The 12245-nt window shown below is 46.5% G+C and overlaps 1 protein-coding gene across 3 annotated transcripts in view; it reads left to right on the top strand.

The window, feature by feature from the left end:
- RUNDC1 (RUN domain containing 1) overlaps positions 1-12245 on the top strand; it is a 239369-nt gene that overhangs the window by 113665 nt on the left and 113459 nt on the right. For all 3 annotated transcript variants that reach the window (XM_040331856.1, XM_040331855.1, XM_040331854.1), the window contains one exon: positions 7974-8132. In XM_040331856.1, the coding sequence (XP_040187790.1) occupies positions 7974-8132 (159 nt within the window). The remainder of the gene's footprint in view (positions 1-7973; positions 8133-12245) is intronic.

The raw sequence follows: 12245 nt of genomic DNA, 5'->3' as shown, positions 1-12245 counted from the left end.
GCGTATGCCATTTACCAGGGGGCATGAAGTCCCCGCACATTCAAAGAGATTAAATTAAGCGAGGCCATTGGCTCCGGATGAGAAACTAACAAAACACCTATAGCTTGACAGGTTGGCTAAATAAGCGGGCTAAGGGGGAGGGGAGAGGGGGGGAGGTAGCAAAGGGAGAGATAAAGAGTGAGAAAGAAAAAGGAGGAAAGAGAGAGAGAAGACAAAAACACAAAAAATAAAACCAAAGGACATTAGTTCTACCATCTAATGCACGCAAACTAGTGCAGTGCAAAACCCGAGACATGGGGCGCGACCCCCCCCAGAGCAGGCCAAACCAATCGGGCCAACCGCTCCATGAAGCCGCCCCCCCCCGACATCCCGGGGCACAGGGGGAGGCCGTCATCGGAGCCGGACAGTTCATGACCACAAAGGACATACACCATCCGCAGAGTCTGGCGCCGACACCTGCGTTCTAGACCAACATGCAGCATTTCTTACACTAGACGTGTAGGCCAGAAAATGCGGGTACGTCTCAGAAAAATTTGCCCGTGACCTAAGCGACTCCGTACAGGCGCAAGAGTGCGGCCACCAAATAGGATGTAGGAAACATTTAAACCTTAAATATGCAGTGAACATACAGCTTAAGAAACCTGTAAATAAACTATTAGTCACACAGTCAAACAAAAACAGCAGACAATTGCCCAACGAATACTTGCACCATAGCAGCTTGTGTCACAACCCGGTCACAGATCAAACCACTCGCAGCAGTGGATTAGATCAGTCCACCTGAGAGCCAACACCCAGGGATGCCGAGCGACGCTTCTTTGAAACCTTCTGCCAATTCCCATCAGAGAGAGGAGAATGAGCTGGTATGCGATCCTGCCAACCTGGCAATTCAGGTGGAACAATGTTGAGGTCCATGCAGAATGTCTCTAGTTCCTCTGGGAAGCGAAGCACTGCCGTTTTCCCATCCCTATTAGCGATGAGAGCTGATGGAAATCCCCACCTGTAGGTAATGGAAGCCTCCCTAAGTTTCTCTAAGTGGCTTCAGGGCTCTCCGGCGCTCCAGAGTTTCTCTGGCCAGGTCGGGGAAAAAAGAGAGGGTCACGCCATCAAACTCTAGCGAGGCCGCTTCCTTCGCCCTACGCATGATTAATTCCTTTTCTTCAAAGTAGTGCACTCTGCAAATAACATCCCTGGGGACATCAGAGGACAGGTTGCGAGGGTGCGGTGAACTCTGGCCAGTTTCAAGGGATGATCCGCCGGGTTGCCCAGTAAGCCGTTGAAGATTCCCTGTATGGAGGGCACCAAATCTTCGTCTCTTGTCGCCTCCGGTAACCCTCTGATGCGTATATTGTTCCGGATTTCCTGGTCCTCGATCTTGTATAATGCCATTCTGTGGGCGATTGCCAGTTTGCGAGTTGTGGCCTGTAAGTCCCTGATGGCCACCGCGTGTCTGTCAAGCCGCAGCTCCGAATCTTCCACGCGTTCAAGGACTTGGGCGAGATCAGTGCGCACAGCCGAGACCTTCTTGATTGTCCTTTCCAAGCTCAAAAGCATAGAAGCAAGGTCCGCGGTTGTAGGTAAGTTCTTGGAGCCCGCAGATCCCGATCGTTCTAACCGGACTCCCCTCGCCGTCGGAGCCGCCGGAGGACACTGGGGAAAGGCCCCTGTTTTCAGGCCGGGGGCGGAGCCCGCGCCCGAACCACCAGGCGAACGGCCCAGGCCATCCGAGTCAGGGAAATCCTCCCGGTTCTGCTGCGAGAAACCTCTTAATAGAGTTGTTGGAGGGTCCCTTTTTAGGCAGAGTCTTTCCAGATCTCTTCCCCCATACCTGCCATGTAGATGTGAGCGGAAAATGCTGCTTCAAAACACAAAATTACACGGTGCCAATGCTGGAGCTCACATGAGACACGTCCTCACTGTCTCATGTCCAAGCCACACCCCTACCTTCATCCTGATATCACCGGCATCCTCCCTCGCTGAGACCCGGGACACATTGCATCAACTGCCACTGCCCTCCTGCTATCTCTGGCTGGGGATTTTTCTTGATCCACCATGTCTAAGCGTGGGCTGGGACTCAGAGCACCTCCTGACACCCCCGGCCATGATGGCGGCCTGTCGCCCTGCCCAGCGAAGGAGGCAGCTCAGCACCACTTAACCGGGAACAATGTCCTCAAGGATCCTCTGCCATCCCAGATGCCTGACCCTGATTAGGAGTTTATGGGGGCAGGCTTGGAATCCCCGATCTGCTGGCAGGCTCTCCGCCCTCCTTAACTGTGAGTACCCTGCCCCATGCTTCAAATATGGCCGCCATATCGCAGCGATATAGGTCAGATCCTGAATCCATGCTGAGTGATATTTTAACTGTGGTTAGATCTTGCAGTTCATTTATTGCAGATATGACTGGGAAAGTAAAGGGCATGAAAGTGGAGATTTCCCTAAAAAGACATGATATGCAGAAATTGTGGGAACGCATGTCTGCCCTGGAAGGCTGCCTTAGTACCCTAGAAGATGACCGGCAACCCCTGCAGAGAGATATCGGATTTGTGCAATGTGTGGCCTCTACTAATGCAGCCAGATTAGAGGACATGGAGAATCGCTTATGCAGAAATAACGTGCGAGCGGTGGGCATCCTTGAACGGGCAGAGGGCAAGAATCCGGTGGCTTTCATTGAGGCCTGTCTAACAGATACCTTTTGGCCAAGATGCATTATTTTCCATGTTTGCAGTAGAAAGGGCCCATCAAGTTCCCTCCCCACGCATCCCTTTCTGTTTCACCTCCTGGATTACAATAATTGAGATGTCATTCTGTCTAAAGCTAGGACAGCTGGAATCCTACAGGTGGACAACGCAAATGTGTCTATTCCCAGGTTTCTCGGCAGAGGTGCAGAGGCAGAGATCCAAATTTATGGATATAAAGAAAAGTCTACGGGCTCTCAATGTCCAATATTTTATGCTATATCCTGCGAAATTGAAGGTTATTGCCAATGAAAACTCTTGCACTTCTTTGAAAATCCTTCAGCTGTGAACTGGCTAAACAGAGAGGAGCGGCTTTTGGCACAACATCCTCCATAGGAGCAGTGACATGTTCCCTCTGCTAACCCTTTGGTCCACAAGTGCCCTGTTGCCATCTAGCAAACTGGCTGGGAAGGTTTTGACAGTTTTTGTTACCCCCCCCCCCTGCACAAGATTTTTACATATTCATGCTCTTGTGTCTATAAAGCACTGATGTTTCTAAAGTTCTAATTCCTTAAAGGGGTTGTAAAGGTAAACAAAACAAAAAAATCCCTAAATAGCTTCCTTTTACCATACAGTCCTCCTTCACTTACCTCATCCTTTGATTTTGCTTTTAAATGTCCTTATTTCTTCTGAGAAATCCTCACTTCCTGTTCTTCTGCCTGTAACTCCACACAGTAAAGCAAGGCTTTCTCCCTGGTGTGGAGTGTTGTGCTCGCCCCTCTCTTCAGGGGGCGAGCAGGAGAGTCAGGACGCCCACACAGCTCCTTTATCTGCAACGTAGAGAGCATCCTGACTCTCCTGCTCGCCTCCTCCCCCCTCAAGGGAGGGGGGCGAGCACAACACTCCACACCAGGGAGAAAGCCTCACATTACTGTGTGGAGTTACAGGCAGAAGAACAGGAAGTGAGGATTTCTCAGAAGAAAGGACATTTAAAAGTAAAATCGAAGGATGAGGTGAGTGGAGGACTGCACTAAGGTAAAGGAAGCCATTTTAGGGAAAAACATTGTCTCTGTGCCTCGAGGGTTCCACATGAGCGCCCCCCCCCCCCTGAGAATGACCCTGCAAGGACTCTAGCCCCTTATTGTTTGGTAGTTTGGGTTTTAACAAGCTGGATGCCATCAGTAGAAAGGTGGCGGAGGCCATGTTGGTACACACCGCACTGCTCAGTACTAAACCTTTTAGGCTTTCAAAATTAAACATCAAAACAGCAACACAGATGTCAATATACTATATTTATATACTCGCTTTATCGCTAAAATTACTCAAATTTAAGACCTAGCTACAGTTGTATTCAAAATTATTCAACCCCCACTGAAATTGATTGTTTTGGCCAGTTTGACATTGATTTTGATCATTCAGTCATCCTGCTTACAATTAAAAAAAAGAGGCATGTGTAGGTCAGACAAATATAACATAACATTTAGAATGAAATAACCACAAATGTCTTTTCTGTGCTCACATCATTATCCGTTTTATTCAACCCCCAAGTGACTATCAATCTTAGTACTTAGTACAACATCCTTTTACAGTTCTAACAGCTTTTAAACGTGAAGCATAGCTTGACACAAGTGTCTTGCAGCGATCTACGGGTATCTTCGTCCATTCGTCATGGGCAAAAGCCTCCAGTTCAATCACATTCTTAGGCTTGCGCACTGCAACTGCTTTCTTTAAGTCCCACCAGAGGTTCTCAATCGGATTTAAGTCTGGTGACTGCGATGGCCACTCCAAAATGTTCCAGCCTTTAACCTGCAACCATGCTCTAGTGGACTTGGAGGTATGCTTGGGATCATTGTCCTGTTGAAAGGTCCAACGTCTCCGAAAGCCTCAGGTTTGTGACGGACTGCATCACATTGTCATCCAATATCTCCTGGTACTGAAGAGAATTCATGGTACCTTGCACATGCTGAAGCTTTCCTGTACCTGCAGAAGCAAAACAGCCCCAAAACATGATTGACCCCCCGCCATGCTTCACAGTAGGCAAGGTGTTCTTTTCATCATAGGCCTTGTTCTCCAAACATTGCGTTGATCCATGGGCCCAAAGAGTTCTAATTTTGTTTCATCAGTCAACAGAACACAATCCCAACATCTCTGTGGTTTGTCCACATGACTTTTGGCATACTGCAGTCGATTCTTCATATTCTTTGGAGACAGCAAGGGGGTGCGCCTGGGAGTTCTGGCATGGAGGCCTTCATTACGCAGTGTGCACCTTATTGTCTGAGCAGAAACTTCAGTACCCACATCTGACTAATCTTTTCTCAGTTGCTCAGCAGTCACACGGGGACTTTTCTCCACTCTACGCTTCAGGTAGCGCACAGCAGTCGAAGTCAGCATCTTCTTTCTGCCACGACCAGGTAGCGTTTCAACAGTGCCCATTGCCTTGAATTTGCGGATGATGCTTCCTATGGTGTCTCTTGGTAGGTCTAACATCTTTGCAATCTTCTTATAGCCATTGCCCTTCCTGTGAAGAGTAATCACCTCTTCTCTGGTCTTCCTGGACCATTCTCTTGACTTCACCATGTTTGCAACCACATCAGTAAATGTCTAGAAGGTGCTGAGTATCAGTCATTTTAAAGCTGCCTAATTGGTGCTTATTAGGCTTTATTGCTGCTCCCTGACATCCACAGGTGTTTTCAGTACCTGATTGAAAACACTTAAATGAACCTCTGTTCTTCAGAGTGGTAGTCTTTAAGGGGTTGAATAATTGTGTAAATGAAGAATTCACAAAAGAAACATTTACTACTGTATTACAAAACCAATTGATGTCATTTTAGTTGCATATGGTTCTTTAAGAAGTCCTTGTAGGATTTCATTCTGAATACAATTACAAATGTTTACTAAATTCCCTAAAACCCTTTACAGCATTGGGGGGTTGAATAATTTTGAACAAAACTGTAGGTGTAGTAAGATGTCTGCTTCCGCTGTTGTTGAACAATCTGATGAGCTTTGTTGGTAGTGAAGTGGAGAAGTGTGTGGAACGCATAGCGCATGTGCAGCAAGTATTTTTTGGTCGGAACGTCACTTCCGTTACTCAATCTGATGGGTAGCGGTAACCTGATAGAACAACGCCTCCAACTCCCTCGCGCAATGTCTCTTCATTCCTGGAGGAGAGCTGAAGAGCTGGAGGTATTGGATTAAGCATCAGAGCATTTGCACGAGTACAAGTACTGGTGCAAATGCTCAGTATCGGCATTGATACTAGTATTGGTATCGATGCAACCTACCCCCTGTCAGTGCAAATTAATATCGGCTGGTTTAGTCGCAACTGATGGCCTATAAAAAGGTGTCTCTTTACCAAGAAACATCTCATGATGGGTAAAAGCAAAGTGCTCTCTCAAGACCTTTGCAACCTTATTGTTGCAAAACATACCGATGGCATTGGTTACAGAAGGATTTCTAAACTTCTGAATGTTCCAGTGAGCACTGCTGGGGCCATAATCGGGAAGTGAAAAGACCAACATTTCTAACAGAGGAGTGAAAACAATTATCAGAAGTTGTCCAAGAGCTTAGGAAAAACCTGGATTTAATAGATTATTTATAAAGTAGACTACAACAATGTTTCTTAACTCCAGTCGTCAAGTACCCCCAACAGGTCATGTTTTCAGGATTTCCCTCAGATGAAGCTATGGTAATTACTAAGACAGTGAAACTGATCAAATCACCTGTAAAAAATAATGGAAAGCCTGAAAACTTGATCTGTTGGGGGTACTTGAGGACTGGAGAATCATTGGACTATAATATCTGACTGTCCCATGTAGCATCTGTATAAAGCTCCCTTGTGCAACTTGTTATGCAACTTTAACCACTTGCCGCCCGCCAATGACAGATTGACGTCGGCAAAGTGGTTGTAGAATCCTGACTGGACGTCATATGACGTACTCGGGATTCTGAGCCGCTGCGCGCCCCCGGGGGCGCGCATCGCGGCGATCGTTGTTGCAGGGTGTCAGTCTGACACCCCGCAACACCGATCAAGGTAAAGAGTCTCTCACGGAGACTCTTTACCACGTGATCAGCTGTGTCCAATCACCGCTGATCACGATGTAAATAGGAAAAGCCGGTAATCGGCTTTTCCTCACTCGCGTCTGTCAGACGCGAGTAGAGGAGAGCCGATCGGCTGCTCCTGTGACAGGGGGGGGTTTGTGCTGATCGATTATCAGCACATCCCCCAGAGGATGCCCACTGGACCACCAGGGATGCCCACTAGACCACCAGGGATTTAAAAAAAAAGTATGCCACCCTAGACCATCAGGGATGAGGAGGACACAAAAAATGGATGCCAATCAGTGCTGCAATGGATGCCAATCAGTGCCCACAATGGGCATCACTGGCAGGCATTGTTTGGCACTGATTGGCATCCATTAGTACAACACATACGATTATGCCCATCCGTGCCACCTATCAGTGCCCATCCATGCCGCCTATCAGTGCCCATATGTGCCCAGCCGTGCCGCCTATCCGTGCCCAGCCATGCCGCCTATCTGTGCCACCCATCCGTGCCGCCTATCCAAGCCCATCCATGCCACCTATCCGTGCCGCCCATCAGTGCCGCATATTAGTGCCCATCAATGCCACCACATCAGTGCCACCTCATCGGTGCCCATCAGTGCTGCCTTATCAGTGCCAGTCAGTGCAGTACTATTAGTGCCCATCAGTGAAGGAGAAAACTTACTTATTTACAATGTTTTATAACAGAAACCAAAAAAAACGTATTTTTTCAAAATTTCCGGTCATTTTTTAATTTTTTTTGAAGAAAATAAATATCCCAGAGGTGATCAAATACCACCAAAAGAAAGCTCTATTTGTGGGTATAAAATGATAAAAATGTAGTTTGGGTACAGTGTAGCATGACCACGCAATTGTCATTCAAAGTGCAACAGCACTGAAAGCTAAAAATTGGTCTGGGCGGGAAGGTGTATAAGTGCCCTGTATGGAAGTGGTTAAAGATCAAAGTTGCATGACAAGTCGTTTTCCAATGATGACCATTCTGTATGCAGCGACTTCAAAGTAGTTCATGCACTACTTTGGTCCGACTTCCGTGCAACATGAGGGCCATAGACTTCAATGTTAACCCTCAAAAGTTGCATGAAAGTTGTACCTGAATGTTATACAAGGCAACAGTTGCCAAAGTTGGGGCAACTTTAAAGTTGCACAAGTGTGAATAAAACCTTACTGCTGATTTTTTTAGCATATTGACACAAGTATGTTCGCAATTTAAATATAAGCAAGCTGTTTTATTTTTTTCAGAGTGAATGGGAGAAACGGGAACGCATTGAGGCACAAAGAAAAAAGCAAAGGGAACTCATTGTTCAGCTCAAAAACCAGCTGGATGATTTAGAACATTTTGCTTACCAAGAAGGAAATTATGATTCTCTGCCACAGTCCATGGTCATGGAGAAACAACGGGTACATATATCATTTTTTTATTTTTATTAACCCCTTAAAATCCAAGTTGTGTAATTTAGGCACCTATAGCTTTAACTGTATTTCTAGCTCGTATGATAAAAATTAAAAGATCGTTCTAGGGCTGCAACGAACGATTATTTTCATAATCGCTTAGATGGTCGATTATTGTTTCGATTTAATCGGTTAATAACCTTAAAAAAAAAAAGTTAATTTTGCTGCGATTTGCATTTTTACATATTTTTTGGGCCAGTTTGTTGTTGGGCAGATTAAAAAACACCAATTGCTGCAAAAACGCATTACATGCTTCTCTGCAGCTTCTCCATTGAAGTATATTGAACCAAAAAAAGCTGCATTTTGCGTAAAAAGAAAAAAAAAGTCCCTGCCCTTTCCAATAATGCAGCAGCTGAAAAAATCGTGTATGTGAACGTGTCCCATAGGAAACCATGTAAATGAACTTTAGTGTGTTTCTGCAAAAAGCACCAAATTACACATAGGTGTTACCCAGGCCTGAGAGGTTTAGTAACATAATGGGGTTAAAAAAAAAAAATTGTACAAAGAGCAAATAATCGCTACTGTAAGGGGTTCATGTTTTACTGTGGGACAGTGAAAGTAATATTTACAGTAGCGATTTTCTCTTTTTGTACTATAAAGGGCCAATTTTAGTTATTTTTAACCAGTTAATCGATTATGAAAAGAGTAATCGATTAATTTCATAATCGATTCGTTGTCGATTAATCGATTGGTTGTTTCGGCCCTAGATGGTTCCCTAGTATACAAAGTATGTCTATTAAATAACGAGACTGATTAAATAACTTGCCTTTTATTTAATGCTTGTCCCCTTCAATATATTCTCCGTTTGCACTAATACATTGCTGCAGTCTTGTTTTCCACTGACAGCCATGACTAAGCACTGACTGTAAGTGCGAAACGCGTCTGCCATACTGTATCTTGTTGGTTTGCAGTGACTGTTTGTGCAGTTGAAAAATAAAAAGACCACTTTTTTAAGTGATTTTGGAGTGCGGCTGTCCAGTTCTCGTCCATTTATCTGCTTGTTTTCCACTGGTCGAAGGCATGGAGAAAAAACATTTCTGTCAGCTGTTTCAACATATCCGCTGTTTTCTTCTTTACAGCATCAACGGACTCAAAACGTGTCCCTTTTTTAAGCACCGATTTTAACTTTTGGGAAAAGATAAAGTAGCATGGTGCTAAATCGGGCAAATATGGAGGATGTTTAAGTGTAGTAATGTGCTTGACGTTCAAAAACTGCTTTTACAGAAAGTGCTGTTTGAGCAGGCGCATTGTCCTGGTGAAGAATGAAACCATTTTCCCACAGTTGCGGCCATTTTTTTCTGATTTTCTCTCAGCTTCTCTCAAACTTCCTTATAAAAATTCTGGTTAACTGTTGTGCCTTCTGAAACCCATTCTTTCAAAATTACACCCTAGATATTGAAAAACACAATGAGCATTCAGCTATCATTCGAACACTGAGTCGGCGGTCTTTTCAAACAATCTGGCAGATTTTTTTGTTCCCACATTTTCTTTGGGTCTTGAAGTGCAAGGTCATCCAGGACGTTCATCATCTTCGACATTCTCATGTCCCTCGCTGCATCTTTTGTGCCACTCAAACGCGTGTGCGAGACTGGCTGTCATTCCCATAAGCTGTAGTAAGCATTTAAAAACATTCTGTTGGTGTTTTGTGCAATTTTCCAAAAAAATTCAAATTGACACGTTCAACTTTAAACTTTTTTTTCTTTATCGTACATCACGGGACACAGAGCAGCATAGCCATTACTATGTGGGTTATAGAGTCTACCTTCAGGTGATGGACACTGGCACGCCCAGACAGGAAGTCCCCTCCCTATATAACCCCCGCCCATAATGGGAGTACCTCAGTTTTTTCGCCAGTGTCTTAGGTGTTGGTCACGTCTGAATAACTATGCCTCTATGTCCTTGGAACCTTGGCAGGCTAACCGGATCCGTTCAAAGTGCTTCATAGCCAAGGTGGACGGTACCCGGGCCCCAGTTCAGGGTTGGGGTTTTGACTATAATGCCTCTCCTTTGAGGGGCTGGATCCTGGGTTCCAGGGCTTTGTGCCAACTAGGATCAAATGTCCCTGCTGCCAGGGTGCTGTATAGGTCCAGGGGAGTGGTGTTCCTTGTCAGGACCCCGGTCCCTGAAGGTCTAGCACAATACCCACGGAGATGGGGGAAGATTGGGCCTCTTGCTTTGCAATACCCTGCAGCGTGGAGCAGTTAAGTGGGGGATCTGCGGGACTTGGTTCGACAGCAGGTCTCTCCCTGGGGGATCATGGGTCCAGCCTAGAGTATGCTCTGCATCGGCACCTGATACCACTGTCTTTTTTTTTTTTGACAGGATGGTCTGTTTTCACCCATATACCTCCCCCTGGCTGGTTATGCTAGCATGCTGCTGCTGCTGCTGCCACATGGTGCGGATGTGGGATCTCCTATGCTCCTATTTCCTAGAGAATGTAAGGTGTTACCCCATCCAGTTTAGACACCAAGTTCCACTGGGGGCTTTCTGTCATTACCTGTGTGTGTGTGTGTCGGATTCAGCTTGCTCCACGTGCTTCCTCCTCCTCGGGCGCGCGTTTGCTGTCCTCCTCTTCCTACGAGTCAGCACGGTTACGCGTGCACGCACTTCTTTAAAGGCAGACGGCGGCGTGCGGAGGGGGCGGGCAGTTTCTGAGCAGCGTCGGGGCGTTCCTCTCTTTGCTGACGTCACGGGAGAGGCGCTCATTTAAACTGCTGAAGCAGAGACAGAAGGTTGGAGGGACACAGAGCGGCAGTCATTGGACTATAGAGCTGCCAGGGAGCATCGATTCCTGAGAAGGATCCTGCTGTACTACAGTGACACCCGGTGGCGGTTTTGAGATCTGCGGGTCTGGAGCTTGCTCCACACTGACCAATTTCTTTATTGTTAGCCAGAGGGTCTCTGCAGCAGCCTGAGCAATAGTACACAGCCTTGCTTGCTCAGCGCTAGTCCAGCAGTTTAGGGCGGCAATACTCAGTAGATACTCCTCAGTGTTGCCTACCCTCCTAGTGGTTTAGGGAAGCTTAGGTTGCCTAACATTACCCTAACCTTTGTTTTCTTTATTATTGTAACTTCTTGCTGCAACAGTTAGTTGTCAGCAGGAGTACCTCAAGGTTGTGCAACGGCTCCCAAGGGCTTGGGAACAGCAAAAGCTGCTAAAAATTTTAAAAAGCAAAAGGGTTCCCCTTCGGGCTCTGAGGATCTTGGCCAGGCTCACCAGAAAGACCAGAGGTCGTCGGCCTGGATGAGCCATCAGGGTTGCTAGGTGCGGTGGCTGGCCCTATTCAACCCAATCCCGTCTATGTCATGGAGATGCTGGCTGCCACCCTGGGAGGGTTGGAACGAAGGTTGACAACTTTGATTGCAACCTCATTGCCAGAAAGAAAACAGGCTAGATCCCCGTCTCCTAGGTTTATATCCTCAGATGCGGAAGTTCTTTCTCCAGGGGAGTTGGAATTTCCAGAGGATCAAGCAGATGAAAACCTAGAGGGTTCTGATATTAAGCGGAGAGTTTGTGGATTCAGTCCCTGACGGACATGGTCCGCACTTCTTTTAAGTTGCCCCTACCAGGCCCAAAGGTCCCTGCGGTGTCCTCCTTGGGCTCCCTGAAGGCGCCATTGAGCAACGTGGTCTTTCCAGTCCACCCTCTTTTGGAGGACCTGATTTTTCAGGATTGGGTACGACCTGACAATCTTTATCCCTCCTAAAAGATTCTATGTCCTTTACCCTATGGAGGATTTTTTTTAAGAGGTGGGTGGTCCCTGCGGTGGACGCAGCCATCTCCTGCGTCAATAAGACTTTAACTTGTCCGGTAGAAAACATTCAAATGTTTAAGGACCCGGTCGATAAACGACTAGAGACTCTGCTGAAAGCTTCCTTTTCCACAGCAGGAGCAGTAGTGCAGCCTGCCGTGGCTGCTATTGGTATTTGCCAGGCCTTAAAGGACCAGGCAAAACATGTTTTAAGGGATGTTCCGGCTCGGCAAGCTCGAGAACTGGACGATCTCCCAAGAGCCCTGTGTTTTGCGGTGGATGCTATAAAGGACTCCATCCAGCAGGCTTC

The sequence above is a fragment of the Rana temporaria genome, chromosome 12 (assembly GCF_905171775.1).
Source record: "Rana temporaria chromosome 12, aRanTem1.1, whole genome shotgun sequence".
Taxonomy (NCBI): domain Eukaryota; kingdom Metazoa; phylum Chordata; class Amphibia; order Anura; family Ranidae; genus Rana; species Rana temporaria.
This window is presented reverse-complemented; position numbering and strand designations above follow the sequence as displayed.